Source organism: Leguminivora glycinivorella, chromosome 13 (genome assembly GCF_023078275.1).
Source record: "Leguminivora glycinivorella isolate SPB_JAAS2020 chromosome 13, LegGlyc_1.1, whole genome shotgun sequence".
NCBI classification, from domain to species: Eukaryota; Metazoa; Arthropoda; class Insecta; order Lepidoptera; family Tortricidae; genus Leguminivora; species Leguminivora glycinivorella.
This window is the reverse complement of record NC_062983.1, coordinates 17481480-17500199: the sequence shown is the minus strand read 5'-3', so window position 1 is coordinate 17500199 and position 18720 is coordinate 17481480. Positions and strand designations below refer to the sequence as shown.

The 18720-nt window shown below is 38.6% G+C and overlaps 1 protein-coding gene and 1 non-coding gene across 2 annotated transcripts in view; both read right to left on the bottom strand.

Moving 5' to 3' along the window:
* The window catches only part of LOC125232375 (hemicentin-1-like), a 265437-nt gene that overhangs the window by 156339 nt on the left and 90378 nt on the right, over positions 1-18720 (bottom strand). The window contains exon 4 of the mRNA XM_048138016.1: positions 14297-14505. Within this exon, the coding sequence (XP_047993973.1) occupies positions 14297-14505 (209 nt within the window). The remainder of the gene's footprint in view (positions 1-14296; positions 14506-18720) is intronic.
* On the bottom strand, positions 17844-17916 carry Trnan-auu. Its single transcript has one exon. It is a non-coding gene; the product is annotated as a tRNA-Asn (tRNA).

Below are 18720 nucleotides of genomic sequence, written 5' to 3'. Positions count from 1 at the left end.
AGTGTCAACGATTGTCGTTTTGGTTAGGCGAACTATTGGCACGGTCACTGAGTTTCGAGTAAAATATATTGTTGTAATGATTTTACTCCTATATTTTTTCTTTAGGTAAACGTAATTCAATACGGGTTCATATAAAGCACAGTCTAAAGGAAGCCTTACTTATGATGTGGCTATAAATCGCATAGCTCAGAGTACAGTTAAAATTATGCCTCCTGAATTATGCATTGACTGTAACACGGTAGAGGTAGTAAAATACTTGATGGGAACAGTTGGGTTGGGGCAATTTGTACACATTTTGTGACGGTTTATTATGGGTTAGTTTGTAGGTTCCTTTGATAATCTTGTGGTAGGTGACATGCATGTAAAGTTTTAGTTACATGAAATATGTTTTACTTGTTTAAGAAACTATTCTAAAATATAAAAAAAATTAAGCCGTGTCAAAATCGAATAGACAATTTAAACCAGGGCACATATGACTTAGATAAAGATAATGTTACAGAATACGTCCAATAATTGTAAAGTGGCGAAAAATTACTTCAAACAAGAACATATACTGAATTCATTTTTGAAAGTGGCATATCCGATACACAAATGTGATTTGGCGATTGACGATGAAGCAGTAATTATTATTACAATAAAGTATAAATATAAAAAAGGAGTAAGTATTACAAAACCTTTACCTAATCACAGATCTACACCAACAGCTAAAGTTTAGCTGTTGGTGTAGATTAGCTGCTAAACTGTGGAATGAATTGTCGCCAGCGGTATTTCCGACCTTCAAACCTTCAAGAAAAGAGCGTACACCTATCTTAAAGGCGGCAACGCTCCAACACTTCTGGTGTTTCGGGTGTCCGTGGGAAGCAGTGATCGCTTACCATCAGGGGACATGTCTGCTCGTTGGGTGCGCCAAAGTTCATATAAAATTGTTATATAGATTATTGGTAGTCCGAAAATGTTTCTCATACAATTTTACATTATAACGATCATTATTTATAACAATTTTATGTTAATAACTATCGTAACTTCGAATGACTTATGTTCATAATGTCATTCATCATAAATACGTTTTATACTAATGTTTATGTTTATATACTTATTGATCATAACGATTGCGAGTAATATAATTTATCGTTATATTATTGTTAACAGAACAGACATCACATGTGACAGTCCAATTAGGTGTGACGACGAGCGTAGCGAGGAGGAGCGTGTTAGGTTGACCGTGAGCGAACCAGAAACGAATTTTTAATGTAAATTGTATATGTCACTGTAAAGCTTCAAGCGCGCTTCTATAAATGGCACAAGTTTTTCATAGAACTTCCCCAAAACTTTTTAAATAATTTTATGATGAATGATTTTCTTAAACACAAAATTATGAATGTTATTAATATATAATAATATTTGTATAGAATTTATGATTAAAAATTTTCGACTAAATGATTATTATGAACAGTGATAGTAGTAGTAATGATAATAATGAAACAAAATTATGATAAGTAAAATTATGAGAAATGATCATTCGGAGCATAAATCGGTATAAACAATAATTTTATAACAAATAATTTTATATGAGCCAATTATATGGACCCCTCTCGTTTGCCTCCTATCCCATAAAAAACTCCACAGTGTAACATTTCAACAACATAAATAGCTACTATTCTATAAATTTACCTACATTTCCATATGTTTTACAAAGTTTGAGCTTCCTACTTTATTCGGTTGACTGTACAGGGAATTCTACGAGTTCACGACAAAGTTCGCCCTGTGGCGGGTAAATTTATTAGGTATATTTTGTGCTAGCTTCCTATGCACTTCTTTGGGTTACGAGCTCACACTGATTTACATGCTAATGCTATGTGTTGTGGAAGTTTTCTTCGGGGTTTTATCCTTTGTTAGTGCACGTTTTCAACGACGTCCCTATTCTTACCATCGGACTTTTAGACGCACGGCCGGTTTTCATCCTTTCTTGGTACATATACATATTCCGCGAATTCGCACGAAGCGTTTTGCTTCTTCTTTTCTTATGCGCACTGCCAAGGAGTGGAATTCCTTGCCGGCGGCTATATTTCCGAGCTCATATAACCCGGCAACCTTCAAATCAAGAAAGAACAGGCATCTTCTGGGCGAGCTCACTCCATCGTAGGCGTCGTCTTTGCCTTTCGCTAGTCTGAGGTCAAGAGTAAGCCCATTCATATTAATAAAGAAAAAAAGACGTTTTGGAACTGTTAAATCATTGCTCTTGGAGTTATCTAATTAATATCGGTCCGATACCGTTCAGTCACGTGTCATTTTTTCAAACAAAACGTATGGCATATCCGATCCATATGAGATTAATTTAGGTTCGAATTAAGCCTAGTAGTTTATGAAGTTTTGAAATCTGTAGACCTCGTGATATTCTACAAAAAAGAAAAAGGGTAAGAATATTTAGTTCTTCAAGTCATTATTATATTTAACTCACAATGATCTGAATGGCCATTTGCACTATTAGTGCTCAAGTTAAAATTTCACGAGAATCGGTTGAGAATTGCCGCCTGTAAGGGAGAACATCCAGATATACAAGAGCATTTGCCTAAGTTAAACCGTAGACCTAAGCTAACGCTCCGTCAATAACTGATTTATTGTGTGATAAATCTTTTGCGGATTCCCGTCATAATAAAAACACATTTGTAGTACCTAACACATTTAGCTACATCATCAAAACGTGATATAATATCTTCTATTATGTCCAAGCACTATCCTTCGACCTCGTCACCGGCCCGATCATTAACTCAGTTACGAGAAAAATATGTTTTCGTTCGCAGGCTAACACGTTTAAGGTTCGCACTCAGCACTAAAAGCCCACGTGGTACCGTCGTACATTATTGTAATAACACTAGAGGGCTTCTTTGACGGGACGGCTGTGTAACCTCTCATTTTCCTTACCGAAATTCAAAGGAGCGAAATTCAAAGCTTTGTTTTGCATCGCTCGGCGAAAGCCGTTGAAAGACTGGCTTTTTAGATAAGGTTCGCTTATAAATTTTCAGCATAGGGCAGACATTTTGCGCTAAAGTTGTTCAGTGAGAATGTGAGCAGCTGGTGCGCTGGCGTTGCGGGCTTGGAAAGTTATCTGCGGAACGATTTAACTCGTTAAGTGTGCCTTGTTATAAGTGTTTTGTGTAATTTTTGGGTACTCAGCGTTCTGAACAAGCAATTTTGATTTTAAGGCGCAGAGAAACTTTAAAGTACTAGCTCTATGTATATAAATACAATTTTGATCAAATATTTTTGTGTCAAAAAATTCTGGCATACCCTCATATCTGATCTGTGTCAGACTTATTCGATCCAAATTCGATATCGCATATTATGATAATATTTGACGTATTTTAAAATTATCAGAAAAGGATCAGGTCATTAGTTTGCTTACCTACAATTTTTCAGAATCGTAGTAATTGCAAATAATATTTTCTTTTTGTTTACTGGAACAAAATTTTAGTTTGCTGTAAAGAGATGTCTAAGACGTGTTTCTGTTATAAATTTTCTTAAGCTTAGAATAAATTTAAAAACTGGATATTTTTCTGTAATGGAGGGATATTTTTTAACAAACAAAGAAAATCTCTTATTGCGTTTATTTTCATCAATTATGATCTAATCTCATTACCTTTCTTTATAGTCTGGATAAAAACTAAAACACAAATTCTAACAATATTTTGCAATTTTTCAGCACACTTATTTTATTATTTAATTTAATTTTTAAAACTGAATACAGAGCAATAGAAATTTTCTTCACTGTTAGTAAAAAATACAGTATTGTTATCCTCAAAGGACTGTAAACTGGTTATTTTGAATTCCCACTGAAAAAAATGTAACTGCCTCGACTATTAAAGCAAAATAAAATGCTGAATCAGAATTTTCAGAATATCCAAGCGGCTGTGTTGAATGTTAATGGAGGTTGCGTCCTTGCTTCATCGCGACTATAGAGCTACTATTATACAGACTGTCCCTAAAACCAACGCCAAAACAATAAGGGGTGATAGGACCATAGGTACAGTCAACCAATTGGAACCCTAGCCACTCTACAACCATGTCAAAATAACAAGCAGTAAAAGATTTCTTATAATCTGATCTGACGACCGGTCTGGCGCAGTCGGTGGTGACCTTGCCTGCTACGCCGCGGTCCCGGGTTCGAATCCCGGTAAGGGAATTTATTTGTGTGATGAGCACAGATATTTGTTCCTGAGTCATGGATGTTTTCTATGTATATAAGTATTTATATATTATATATATCGTTGTCTGAGTACCTGCAACACAAGCCTTCTTGAGCTTACCGTGGGACTCAGTCAATCTGTGTAAGAATGTCCTATAATAATTATTTATTTATTATAATCTGATTTATAGCGTCACTATGACATAGTCCTACAGTGGCCTAGAGTTCCAATTGGTTGACTGTACTCTTACTTATTTCTGTCACAGTTCACGTCGCTCGCCAGATAGTCTGGAGAAAATTATTATGACGGGCAAAGTTGAAGGCACGTACCTCAGGCACCGCCCCCTACTAGGTGATGTCTTCAAATTACTGCACCCATGCTATTAAAATTGCACGAGGCCTAGTCTTCAACAAAATGACATGATGTCATGATCCTCAGCATTGAGAGAACGACTAAAGAAGAACTAATAGCCGTAGAACTATACATGTGGTAATTTACGCACTAGATCCGATCTCTGTCATCCGATTTATCTCCGTCATTCTTCGGATCTAGTGCGTTTACCATATAAATAGGTATAGGGATACTACAGACCTTATTTTCACAAATTCGGATCGGATTCTTTTTTTTACAGGTATACGGTCCGCCTGATGGAACGCGGTCACCCTAACCTATGGACGCCTGCAACTCAAGGGGTGTCACATGCGCGATGCCGATCCATTAGAAACTTGTACACTCCTTTTTTGAAGAACCCCATACTGTAGTTCATCGGAAATAACTCGGCAGGGAGATCATTCCACAGCCGGAGCGTCCGCGGGAGGAAATTCCTCTGAAACCGCACGGTACGCGACCATTTAGGTTGCAAGGTGTGTGGATGAGCGCTTTGTCGATGGCGAGCGGTGTCTGATTGGATGTAGTGCGAAACCACAGATGTCATATATACCATAGATCAAGCAAACGTATCTACTTAGCGTGTCAAATGAACTCAGTGAAATCCACTGAGTTGTCCGTCTTTACACGCAGCTTGCAGCTTTCGGGCGTCAATTTTTGTAAGTTGAAGTCAACCAAAACATAAAAAATGCCTCGTTACGTGATATTCAATAGCAACAACACAAAAATTATGAACAATCAAGAGCCTGAGACATATTTAAAATTACAGGCAAGAATCAACTTCAGTACAAAATTTGACACGCTCTGCCCCTATACAAATATATGAATTTGTTTCTTCTATCTAAATTAAGTTCTGTGTGCGAAACATTGTTTTTTAATCCTATGCAAAATATTGCATCTTAGCGGGTAAACACTAACCAGATTAAATCACGTAGGCTATGATTAGTATGTTGCGAGGAATGTTAACGTTGTGTTAATTTCGTCGCATAGGTGTGCTGCACGGGTAGCATGGTCGCGCGATAGTCGATAAAATATCAGGCCGTCCCTATCGCACTATTAGTAAGTGCGATAGGGACGGCCAGATGTTTTATCATTTATCGCGCGACCATAATTGCCTGCCTGGTTCCCTCACGAGCAAATGAAATGCACGTCTATATAATTACTAGGTCTATGCTCGCCAACTGTAGGGGGGACTCTCACAATAGCACCAACTAAAATTTAATTTATAATGACGAGGTTACAATGAAAACTTTAACACAAACTCAGGGAAATTATAGTTTATGGAGTTCGTGAGAAATGTGACAGTTGTATTGAGGAGTGAATAAGTTAATGTCGCCCCTTCTCGTCCTATTCTCACCCCGTTTAGAGAGTGATTTACTTTACAAGAAGTTTTCGTCGTAGGTACCTAACCAAACATGGACTAAAGATTTGAATTCAATACACAATATGGAAAAATGCAGAATATTCAAAAACACCTTTGATTTTCAAACTATTTTTATCATAAAATGAAAAAAAAAACAATAATAATTACTTTGATCAGCTTGAGAGGTGAATCGTAATCCATTTTTTTGTAACAAGCAAGGATTATTTATATAGGATTTACATACTTCATACTAATAATCGTACCTCGATTTTTTAGCGCCACCTATTAAATACTATCATAAATACTCTGATTTATGATGCCTACAATTTTTTTTTTTCAAAATGTGTATTGACGTGAGGCATATAATTAACCGGGCAACTAAAATATTAAACGGGAAGTTAAGTCGGGCATATAATAATATAATTTGGCTGTGTTTTAATATTGTGGCGACAAAAAAATATATGAGCTCAAATATTAAGCATCAATTATTATTGAAAAAAAACCGGCCAAGTGCGAGTCGGGCTCGCGCACAAAGGGTTCCGTAGCAGCAAATATAATAAACCAATAACTTAACCAAAATTACAGTTAAATCAACCTATCTCAAAAACTATAAGAGATACTTTGATCAAACCAAAAATCGTTGAAAGAGTTAATTAGCATGCATCACCTCTATTTTTTTTAGAATTTTATACCCCGTAGTTATAAAAATAGAGGGGGGGACATACTTTTTACGACTTTGAGAGCTGATATCTCAAAAACCGTTCACTTTAAGAAAAATGTTTTTTAGAAAACTTTATATCATTTTAAAAGACCTTTCCATTGATACCCCACACGGGTATGTACATCGAAAAAAAATTTTCATCCCTCAGTTACATGTATGGGGGCCCCACCCCCAATTCTTTTTTTTACTATTTAGTGTCATAATTTTGTAGCGGTTCATACAACACATATTCCCATCAAATTTCATCACTGTAGTACTTATAGTTTCCGAGTAAATCGGCTGTGACAGACGGACAGACGGACAGACGGACAGACGGACAGACGGACATGACGAAACTATAAGGGTTCCGTTTTTGCCATTTTGGCTACGGAACCCTAAAAACGGCAGCTTTCAAGCGACAAAAATATTTCCGAGGAACATTAAACAATACTTTGGCGGCTAAAATAATAATTGGCACCTAGTATTGTAAAGCGTAAGATTTTTTATATTTATAGTCATATAGATGTTAGCACCTAAATAACTATACTTAGCTCATCGTTTAAAGTAGTATTTAAATTGCGGAGGCAACTAAAAAAAATAATTGGGAAGTAGGTTTTATAAAACACATATAAAATCGTTTCTTTATGCAAACGGATTGAAAGGTAGCTACGTACCGATGGTCTCATCGGAAGATCAGCGCTGGAAGTCACCAGCAACACGCTGAGGTGAGGCCATTTCGTGGCACTTCATTCCTTTCTGTCTTGTCGTTATTATGTGTATTTTGTCTTGCCTGTACTTATTCGTGAAAAATGTTTATTCTATTCTATTCAAACATCGTATTTGCGACCCGTAAACCACGAGTAGTATTTAAATATCTCTATAAGGGAACGCGTACCAAATCATTTTATAATAAGTACACGGCAAAAAGGAGTGTATAAGCTTCTAATGGGTCGGTAACGCGCATATGATACCCCTTGAATTGCAGGCGTCCATAGATCACGGTGACCACTTTCCATCAGGCCGATCGTATGCTTGTTTGCCAGTTTGGTATTTAAAAACATTACCATGATAATCGTATAGTATAATATTACAAGAGCAGCATTATTTACTGCTAGCAGAAAAGTGGGTTAGGGTTAGGTTATTTTTTTAGTAGAATATAAGTCCTACCAAATTTTGCTATGGCATGATTCTTAGATACTTTGTATAAACAAAACAACGATAGCAAAAAAGAAATGAAATACAGTCCCAGAGGCACCGTTAGGTACGACGACGAGTGAAGCGAGGAGGAGTGTTAGGTATCTTGCATCCCCAACACACATGACTCGCTATCAAAACAGAAATAGGAAAAAGATGGACTTTATACCGCCTAAATATTATGCAAACAAAAATCTACGGAAGTACTCTTAATTTAAAATATTATTTTGCTCATGAACATCATGCCAGCATAAGATTCGATATTTTAAAATCTGCGGAACGATTCATGCCAAAGCATATTCTGAGTAAGGTTTTCCTGACAAAAAAATGAATCTTTCAGAGTGATGTTAAGACTGCGTAAGGCCGGCCTTAGATTCGATAGAATAAACGTCATGAAAAGTTAAATTCATTGTATAGAGACGAAGTCTCGCTCGAATCTAGAGCAGAGCCCAACTGGGGTAGTACCTCCGCCTTACAGAAGACCGCAGCCAAATAGCACTAGACCCTACTCATAGTGTTGTGTTCCTGTCGGTGAGTAAGGCTGCCAGAGCTCAACGAGGGTGCGGTGTGCTGATGACGGGAGGACTTACGGAACTAACTTGTTCCGTTTATTGTCCTTTGAGTCGTCGGCAACCCGAACCCTCCTTAGAACTTGTACACTCCTTTTTACTGTGTACTTAACACAGCAAAAGGGAATGTACAAGTTTCTAATGGGGTGGCAACGCGCATGTGACACTGTTTGAGTTGCAGGCGTCCATAGGTTACGGTGACCGCTTTACATCAGGCGGGCCGTATACTTGTTTGCCACCGACGTAGTATAAAAAAAAAAAAAAAAGAAGTTTCCAGCACTCCCAAACACCTAATTTCTTACTCATAAGTATAATATTTTGTCGACCATTATATTTTATAACAATCCTTTTTTTTATTAAAATGAAAGCTCAGGTGAAAAGTGCCGATGTATAAATTTTAAATGTACTTTTTATGTTAATTTGCTATATAAATATTTTAAAAGAACTGTATATTTTATATTAAAAGACAGCCATTTTCCTATTAAACTGTATCTCTTAAATTGTTTCCAATATAATAATTCAGTTGCCAAATAAATAGTTGGTACTTGCGTCTGAATAAACCGTAGCCGTAATGACATTAAAATGATACCTCATATTTAAATAATTTGAGGCCACATTTTAGTCGCCAAACTATTATTTTTGATACCCATTTCTATGGTTATTCAGTCGCCCGGTTAAATACGTGCCTTGACGTGATATCATTATTTTAAAATAAAGAAATATGTAATTTGTTCTTATAAAAAATAAAAACACGCAAAAAAAACACGGAGAAACTAAAAAGCCAAAAATAATAAACCTTTCAATTCAGATTTCTTATCGTATTGCAATAAGCTAAACATCCAAATTATAAACAAATCAATTATTTTTGTAGTCGGTACCAGACCTGTTCGTCGCCTTGCTATTGCCTGTTTGCCCCACCCAACCATACACAGGCTGGTACCGACTCCAAAAATAATTGATTTGTTTATAATTTGGATGTTTAGCTTATTGCAATACGATAAGAAATCTGAATTGAAAGGTTTATTATTTTTGGCTTTTTAGTTTCTCCGTGTTTTGTAACCCGCTTATTTTTGAAGGCGGTTTTATTTTTTGTTAAAAAGTTTATTTATTTGTTGATTTTTAGTGGTTCCTAGTGATATTATATGTATCAGTCCGAATACATGTACAGTAGTGAAAGAATTATCCTTTAACTCCTAACCATTGAGGAGTTGACCTTCCATCATCAGCTCAGCCACATAAAATTATTACCATCAGACGTAAATACTGGTGTACCTTTGAAAAATAGACTAAAACATTACATGTGCCTATAACATTTGAAGAGTTCCCTCGATTTCTCCAGGATCCCATCATCAGACCCTGACTTGGTGCCAATGGGACCATCTCGGGGTTATACCGGTTCGATTAAAAAAAAAATTTTGAAAATCGGTCCACGATTCTCGGAGATATCGAATAACATACATACAAAAAAAAATAAAAAAAATAAAAAAAAAACATTCAGTCGAATTGAGAACCTCCTCCTTTTTTGAAGTCGGTTAAAAATTGCGGAAAATATAATTTTGCCCACTTTGAGGCTGCGACACAGCGCATCTAGTATTAAGCCTAAAAGGCCCATACATTTCAGGGGCACGCTTTTTTGTATGGGCTTTGTCAGTCCAGTATTAAATCGTTTTTGGTAACAAGTTTTCGGGATAAGGTTGACAAAAATCAGACTCAATTAGGGCGCAAGAAAAAACAAAAGAATCTGGAAAAACATCGACTGCCCTAAACAAACTAATAAGAAAGAATACTTATTTTGTATAAAGTTTCTTTTGTTCCATTTGGTACCGTTGGTACATATTTAAATAAGGAATAAAATAAACTCACCGATAACAGACAGCCGTATCTGAAAGTTCCTCGTAGGCGGCGGCAGCGGTAGATGCCTTCATCATCCAACTGAACCGTGTCGAGCGAGTGTGAGCGCCGCCGGACGCGCCACGGTGGCGAAGTACGCGCGGGGACCGAACGCGTTCGGATCCGACCATTGATTTACATTTATTTTTTTACTTTTTGCTACTTAGCTTTTATATTAGAAGTTGAAATGGCGGTCACTGTCTTTATACCTATTTTATTTATTTCGTAGTTATTTGGGCTCAGGTTGCATTAAGAAGATTTTTTTTTGGGATTGGGATGCAAGAAAAATCGAAACTTAGGTAACAGGTTTTTCTTGGTTAGGTCGTGTTTGTGTACCTATATTTAAATAGGTCGCTATGATCGAACGAAATATAGTAAGGGAATAGGAAACAAAATATACTCACCGATAACAGACAGCCGTATCTGAAAGTTCCTCGTAGGCGAGTTCTTATAGTCGACACGGCAGCGGTAGATGCCTTCATCATCCAACTGAACCGTGTCGAGTGTGAGCGCCGCCGGACGCGCCACGGTGGCGAAGTACGCGCGGGGACCGAACGCGTTCGGATCCGACCATTGATTTACATTTATTTTTTTACTTTTTGCTACTTAGCTTTTATATTAGAAGTTGAAATGGCGGTCACTGTCTTTATACCTATTTTATTTATTTCGTAGTTATTTGGGCTCAGGTTGCATTAAGAAGATTTTTTTTTGGGATTGGGATGCAAGAAAAATCGAAACTTAGGTAACAGGTTTTTCTTAGTTAGGTCGTGTTTGTGTACCTATATTTAAATAGGTCGCTATGATCTAACGAAATATAGTAACTAAATAGGAAACAAAATATACTCACCGATAACAGACAGCCGTATCTGAAAGTTCCTTGTAGGCGAGTTCTTATAGTCGACAAGGCAGCGGTAGATGCCTTCATCATCCAACTGAACCGTGTCGAGTGTGAGCGCCGCCGGACGCGCCACGGTGGCGAAGTACGCGCGGGGACCGAACGCGTTCGGATCCGACCATTGATTTACATTTATTTTTTTACTTTTTGCTACTTAGCTTTTATATTAGAAGTTAAAATGGCGGTCACTGTCTTTATACCTATTTTATTTATTTCGTAGTCATTTGGGCTCAGGTTGCATTAATAAGATTTTTTTTTGGGATTGGGATGTAAGAAAAATCGAAACTTAAGTAACAGGTTTTTCTTGGTTAGGTCGTGTTTGTGTACCTATATTTAAATAGGTCGCTATGATCTAACGAAATATAGTAACTAAATAGGAAACAAAATATACTCACCGATAACAGACAGCCGTATCTGAAAGTTCCTCGTAGGCGAGTTCTTATAGTCGACACGGCAGCGGTAGATGCCTTCGTCATCCAACTGAACCGTGTCGAGTGTGAGCGCCGCCGGACGCGCCACGGTGGCGAAGTACGCGCGGGGACCGAACGCGTTCGGATCCGACCATTGATTTACATTTATTTTTTTACTTTTTGCTACTTAGCTTTTATATTAGAAGTTAAAATGGCGGTCACTACTGTCTTTATACCTATTTTATTTATTTCGTAGTTATTTGGGCTCAGGTTAATAATAATAATGATAATGAACAAGGGGGCCATTTCGGCCGCTTGGATTGACTATAAGAAGGCCTATGATTCGGTGCCTCATTCATGGCTGAGAAGGGTATTGGAGCTGTATAAACTTGATGCAGCTTTAATATCCTTCCTGGTTGCATGTATGAGGCAGTGGACCACAGTCCTTCGTCAACCAGGAGGCAGGGATGGCCCCCCTGGCCCGCAGGACTTCATAAGGATTGAGCGAGGAATATTCCAGGGTGACAGTTTGAGTCCATTATGGTTCTGCCTAGCTCTGAATCCCCTCAGCACGCTGCTGAAGGATTCTGGGCTAGGTTGCCGGCTTCGGAGAGAGGGTGAAGTCATCTCTCACCTTCTATACATGGACGATCTCAAACTATTTGCACCGAACACCCAAGACCTGATGGTGCTATTGAAAACCACAGAAGTTTTCAGTACCGCCATCAGAATGGAGTTTGGTGTCGATAAGTGTGCGGTCATGCATGTACAGCGGGGGAGGTTGTAAATTCAGAAAATTTACAACTTTCTGAGACGATGTCGTTCAGATCTATCTCTGAATCAGAAACCTATAAGTACCTTGGTATGTCACAGTCGTTGGGTATTGAGGATGTTGGCATTAGACGGTCGGTGAAGGAGCGCTTTTTCAGTCGGCTGACAAAAGTCCTTAACAGTCTTTTGTCAGGAGGCAACAAAGTGCGCGCCTTTAACGCCTGGGTAATGCCTCTACTCACATACTCCTTTGGCATACTACGGTGGACCCAGACTGAGCTGGACGCCCTGGATCGGAGGGTCCGTTCACTGCTTACCACACATCGTATGTTACACCCGCGCTCGTCTGTTATGAGATTGTACATCCCACGGAAGTGCGGAGGTCGAGGCTTCCTAAACGCCAAAGATCTCCACAACCGTGAGGTGTACAATCTCAGGAATTACTTCCTTAACAACGAGTGCGGGATGCATCGTGATGTGGTGGCAGTGGACGGAAACCTCACGCCGCTCTCCTTGGCGAAAGAGAACTGGCGCAAACCTGTGGTACTAAATACTGCGGACCGCAAGGCGGTATGGGAGAGCAAGCAGCTACACGGGCGGTTCTACAAGGCCCTCACGGGACCCGATGTAGATCTGCTCGCATCGGTGAACTGGTTACGATTCGGGGACCTCTTCGGAGAAACCGAGGGTTTTGCCTGTGCAATTGCGGACGAAGTTATGATGACGAACAACTACCGGAAATATATCCTGAAGGACGGTACGGTCGACATTTGTCGGGCATGCCGCCGTCCCGGAGAGTCACTCAGGCATATTATTTCCGGTTGTTCTCATCTTGCTAACGGCGAGTACTTGCACAGACATAATCTCGTAGCCAGGATTATTCACCAGCAACTTGCTCTTCAATACGGCCTTGTGGACCGCGAAGTACCGTACTACAAGTACTTACCTGCGCCAGTTCTCGAAAATGGTCGTGCCACGCTCTATTGGGATCGATCTATTATCACTGACAGGACTATTGTAGCCAATAAGCCTGACATTGTGATAATAGATCGACTGCAACGCCGGGCAGTGCTCGTTGACATCACCATCCCCCATGATGAGAATCTCGTGAAAGCCGAGAAGGACAAGTCCAGTAAGTACCTAGACTTGGCTCACGAGATAACCGCCATGTGGGATGTTGAATCAACGATCATTGTTCCGATAGTCGTTTCAGCGAACGGTCTCATAGCGAAGAGTCTCGACCAACATCTTAAGAGACTCTCGCTAGGTGGCTGGATCAAGGGCCAGATGCAGAAGGCGGTGATCTTAGACACAGCGCGGATAGTCCGACGGTTCCTCTCTCTGCGGCCCTAACCATCGGCAGCTTGGGCCCTGCCCCGCTGCTGGCGGCACCCTAGGTTAGGTTTTTTATAATGTGTTTATATGTGTTTTATATTGTTTTGTAAGTGGTTTTGTATTTTACTTTTATATTCATATTATAAACAGCCTAGCCTAAGATTTGAAAGAAATAAAGAGAATAATAATAAATATTTTAGGACATTCTTACACAGATTGACTGAGGCCCACGGTAAGCTCAAGAAGGCTTGTGTTGTGGGTACTCAGACAACGATATATATAATATATAAATACTTATATACATAGAAAACATCCATGACTCGGGAACAAATATCTGTGCTCATCACACAAAGAAATTGCCCTTACTGGGATTCGAACCCGGGACCGCGGCGTAGCAGGCAGGGTCACTACCGACTGCGCCAGACCGGTCGTCAAAGGTTGCATTAAGAAGATTTTTTTTTGGGATTGGGATGCAAGAAAAATCGAAACTTAGGTAACAGGTTTTTCTTGGTTAGGTCGTGTTTGTGTACCTATATTTAAATAGGTCGCTATGATCGAACGAAATATAGTAAGGAAATAGGAAACAAAATATACTCACCGATAACAGACAGCCGTATCTGAAAGTTCCTCGTAGGCGAGTTCTTGAAGTCGACACGGCAGCGGTAGATGCCTTCATCATCCAACTGTACAGTGTCAAGTGTGAGCGCTGCCGGACGCGCCACGGTGGCGAAGTACGCGCGTGGACCGAACGCGTTCGGATCCGACCATTGCAGCGCCTTGTTGAAGGAGCGACCGCGGACGTCGAAACTGGAAAGAAGATTTTTTTTTAACGGGTTGCAGTCAATATGGTTAATCGAGAAATATTCCGTATATAATTTAAGTAGTAGTAGTAGTAGTAGGGATTCAAAATATTACACTATAGTGGATGCAATAGCACCTATGACGGCCTTGCGGGCCTCACTAGTTGTAACATTTATCGCATCAGTGCGTCCTTATCGCAATTAAAAATAGTGCGAAAAGGACGACTTGACGTTCATTTATCACGCGATCATGGTTTCTTTGACTTACATTTATTTTAGAATCGGTATAAAATCTGATTCTAGTTGAGGAACTGAGTGCAATAAGTAATTACATAAGTATAATATTTTCGTTATCTGTGACAAACTTGCGGATACGGGTTAGCTAAATACAATGTTTAACAGTGCTGCGTGCGTAGCCGAATGCACAAATGCTCACGAAACACTCACGAAACGAAACGCCCGTACATGTCTATCTCTATCGCTCTTGCGTATTGTCGCGACAGAGCCAGACTACCTTCCGCGGCGGCGTTTCGGTTTCGTTTCACTTCTTAGAAATGCCATTCGGTTACGGGGCCTGTATACAATTTCAAGATCAAAGTTTTTTCAATTTCAATGCTTAAAGTTTCAGGTTAAGTAAGTCTAACCCTCCAATGATCAAGTGGTGCTTAGCATTAGTTACATTTTGTAAAGTAACTAGGGAAGATAAACACATTGTACGTGGTCGAATTCTGATAGCAACCCTGCGGTTGTGGTTTTAGAAGGTAGTCCTCCACTTTATACGGTTAGTCCGTCTTTTTCCCCGGTTCCCTGGTTCCCCCGGGCCAGGCACGTGTAAACGATTAAAGGATAACAAGTGTATTCACCGGCATCCATTTCTATCTCTCTCTAAGTTTCCATTGAGTATATTGTATTTATAGTAGCTGAGCGACAGACCTTGGAGCTTGGCTCGGAGTTCTATTTGAAGAAAACCGGCCAAGAGCGTGTCGGGCCACGCTCAGTGTAGGGTTCCGTAGTTTTCCGTATTTTCTCAAAAACTACTGAACCTATCAAGTTCAAAACAATTTTCCTAGAAAGTTTTTATAAAGTTCTACTTTTGTGATTTTATTCATATTTTTGAAACATATGGTTCAAAAGTTAGAGGGGGGGGGGCACTTTTTTTCCTTTAGGAGCGATTATTTCCCAAAATATTAATATTATCAAAAAACGATCTTAGTAAACCCTTATTAATTTTTAAATACCTATCCAAAAATATTGTTGATATATATCACACGTTGGGATTGGAATGAAAAAAAAATATCAGCCCCCACTTTACATGTAAGGGAGGTACCCTAATAAAATATTTTTTTCCATTTTTTATTTTTGCACTTTGTCGGCGTGATTAATATACATATTGGTACCAAATTTCAGCTTTCTATTGCTAATGGTTACTGAGATTATCCGCGGACGGACGGACGGACAGACAGACATGGCGAAACTATAAGGGTTCCTAGTTGACTACGGAACCCTAAAAAAACATGAGAACTCGAAAATTTGCGATTCCTGGGACCTAAGACTAAGCTTGATCGATTATTCACCACTTTAGATCCCCATATAATCGTTAGAGTAGTTGATAAATATGCAAGAATTGCTCATTTAAAGCTTTTTTTTTTTTGGCTCACAAAACAAGTTACAGACATTAATAGAAAAAAATACATTACAATTTTACTAAAGTACTGAGCTGGCCTACTTATAACTCTAAACATGTGTACACAGATAGTATTTAATTTAAGTGAACAATATGCGCTAGTGAGGTGAGATGTCTTCTTTTATAACTAGGTACATCAATTGTGGAAGAGCAACTGACTAAACTTATACATATTACGTATAACTTAAAACTAAATTAAACTAAGTAGAAATTAGATTTTTTTTAGATTTTTTTTAGATTTCTTTATTTCATGATAAAAATTACACTATAAATTTGTTACATGCCAAAGTTATGTTTATCTTCTCATCATGATCGTCGAAAATTACATTATAAATTGAAAATAATAAAATGAATATTTTCTCCCAATAAGGATCGTCATTTACAAATAGAAATACACAAAACACAATAAAATTAAGAAATGAAATAAAATCCGAAGTCAGTGTAATCAAATGCATGCTATCACAAATTCAATTCCATGTACTCATTTACAGAGTACAGAGGGTTATCTAACAAAAGGTTTCTCAATTTGCGCTTAAATGCTTCGTCATATGGCTCATTCCTAAGATCGGCAGGTAAGTGTTCGTAGTAAGTAGGGCCGATGACACGCGGGTTCTTTCTTAAAAGTGCCATGCGACGGGGGACTGTTCTCAGACGGCCTGTAGCTCGAAGCTGTTTGCCCGGACAGGCAACGCGAGCAAATTGAGATATGTTTTTCCTAACAAATAACAGTATATCAAACATATATTGTGCGTAGTGCGTCATTATACGTTGAGAAATAAAGAGCTCTCTGCAAGGGTGCCTGTCTCTTACTCCAGCAAGTATACATATTGCACGTTTCTGCATTATAAGGACTCTTATTGTATCTGATGAGTTTCCCCAGAGCAGCGATCCGTATGCCATGATAGAGTGGAAATGCGCAAAGTACACCTGCTTTAAGGCTTCTGCGGAGATAAGAGGCTTCAGCTTCCTCAACGCAAACGACGCACCACCCAATCGATCGATTATCATTATTATCAATTTGACGACCAGTCTGGCGCAGTCGGTAGTGACACTGCCTGCTGCGCCGCGGTCCCGGGTTCGAATCCCGGTAAGGGCATTTATTTATGCGATGAGCACAGATATTTGTTCCCGAGTCATGGATGTTTTCTATGTAGGTATACTGGTATATAAGTATTTATATATCATATTATATATATCATTGTCTGAGTACCCACTACACAAGCCTTCTTGAGCCTACCGTGGGCCTCAGCCAATCTGTGTAAGAATGTCCTATAATATTTATTTATTTTATTTATTTATCATAGACATAAACATGTTCGTAATTGCCATTACTGACTAGACATATGAACGTAGCTTATGGATTATGTGTAAAAGATTTTCATGATTTTATTTTTAAAGTAGGGTAGCTGTATTCGAATATGTCTATAGTCGGATATTCAATAACCGTTTCGTTGTATGAGCGACACATTCTGGTAACGGGATTATAAAATGAAGTATTGTTTTTATAAATTTGAAGTTGGAATAGTATTATAGACAGATATATGCGCTCGCTCATTGAGAATATTCCTCGTTACGGAGTGAAACATTTTAACTTCTGATTAGCAGAAACGTCTGCAATCGATGCCACTAGGCTTAGAATAAATTTAAAAGTGGAAAATGTCTGCCTTGGGTGAGACTTGAACTCACGGCCTCTGGATCAATATTCCAGCGCTCTGCCAACTGAGCCACCAAGACTTCAACGAAGGCAGCGAAATTTTCCACTACTAAGGTCCAGAGGCCGTGAGTTCAAGTCTCACCCAAGGCAGACATTTTCCACTTTAAAATTTATTCGGAGTGAAACATGTCGAGCGTTTTTCGACCATTTTTATGTGAGTTACCCGGTTTAGGGCCACTTGCACCAACGAAAATGGAGGGTTAACCCGAGGACTAACCCATCATTTTATATAAATTTTGACAGATGACAGCCCACTAACCCTGAGTTTAGTGGTTGGTGCAAGAAAAAAAACCCTAAAAAAAGTGGGCCTTATATGTTTAATATGTATGGCAGTGTATCACGATAGTTTTGTTATTATAAATGAGAGAGTATTTATTTATTTTAACTATTATTTATCAACAAATAAATAAATGATAAACTATGGTCTTTGTTAGTTGTACTTCGTAGGCGCATAATGGTAAACCTATTTCAACCGAACTGAGCACACAATACGCCAACGTGCATAAAATCAATCCATTAAAAGCACCACCTAGCTACCTACACTAAATAGAAAAGGCACATTTACAAATGCGGTAAAACGACGTGGGAGTAACAATCAATTATGATACTTATCGTAAGTTAGGTACCGAATGGTTTAATAACCTTTCGGTTTGATATTGTAAATGATTTGTGACGATTAATTTCCTATGTCCATTTTGTCACTTTTCCTCCAAAAGCGTTTTATGAAGAAGATTCGTTTTAAAATTTATAATTTTTTTTATAACTAGTAGCTACCTACCAATGTGATGGTTTCGAGGTGAATATTGAAAAAGCCGTCATATTTA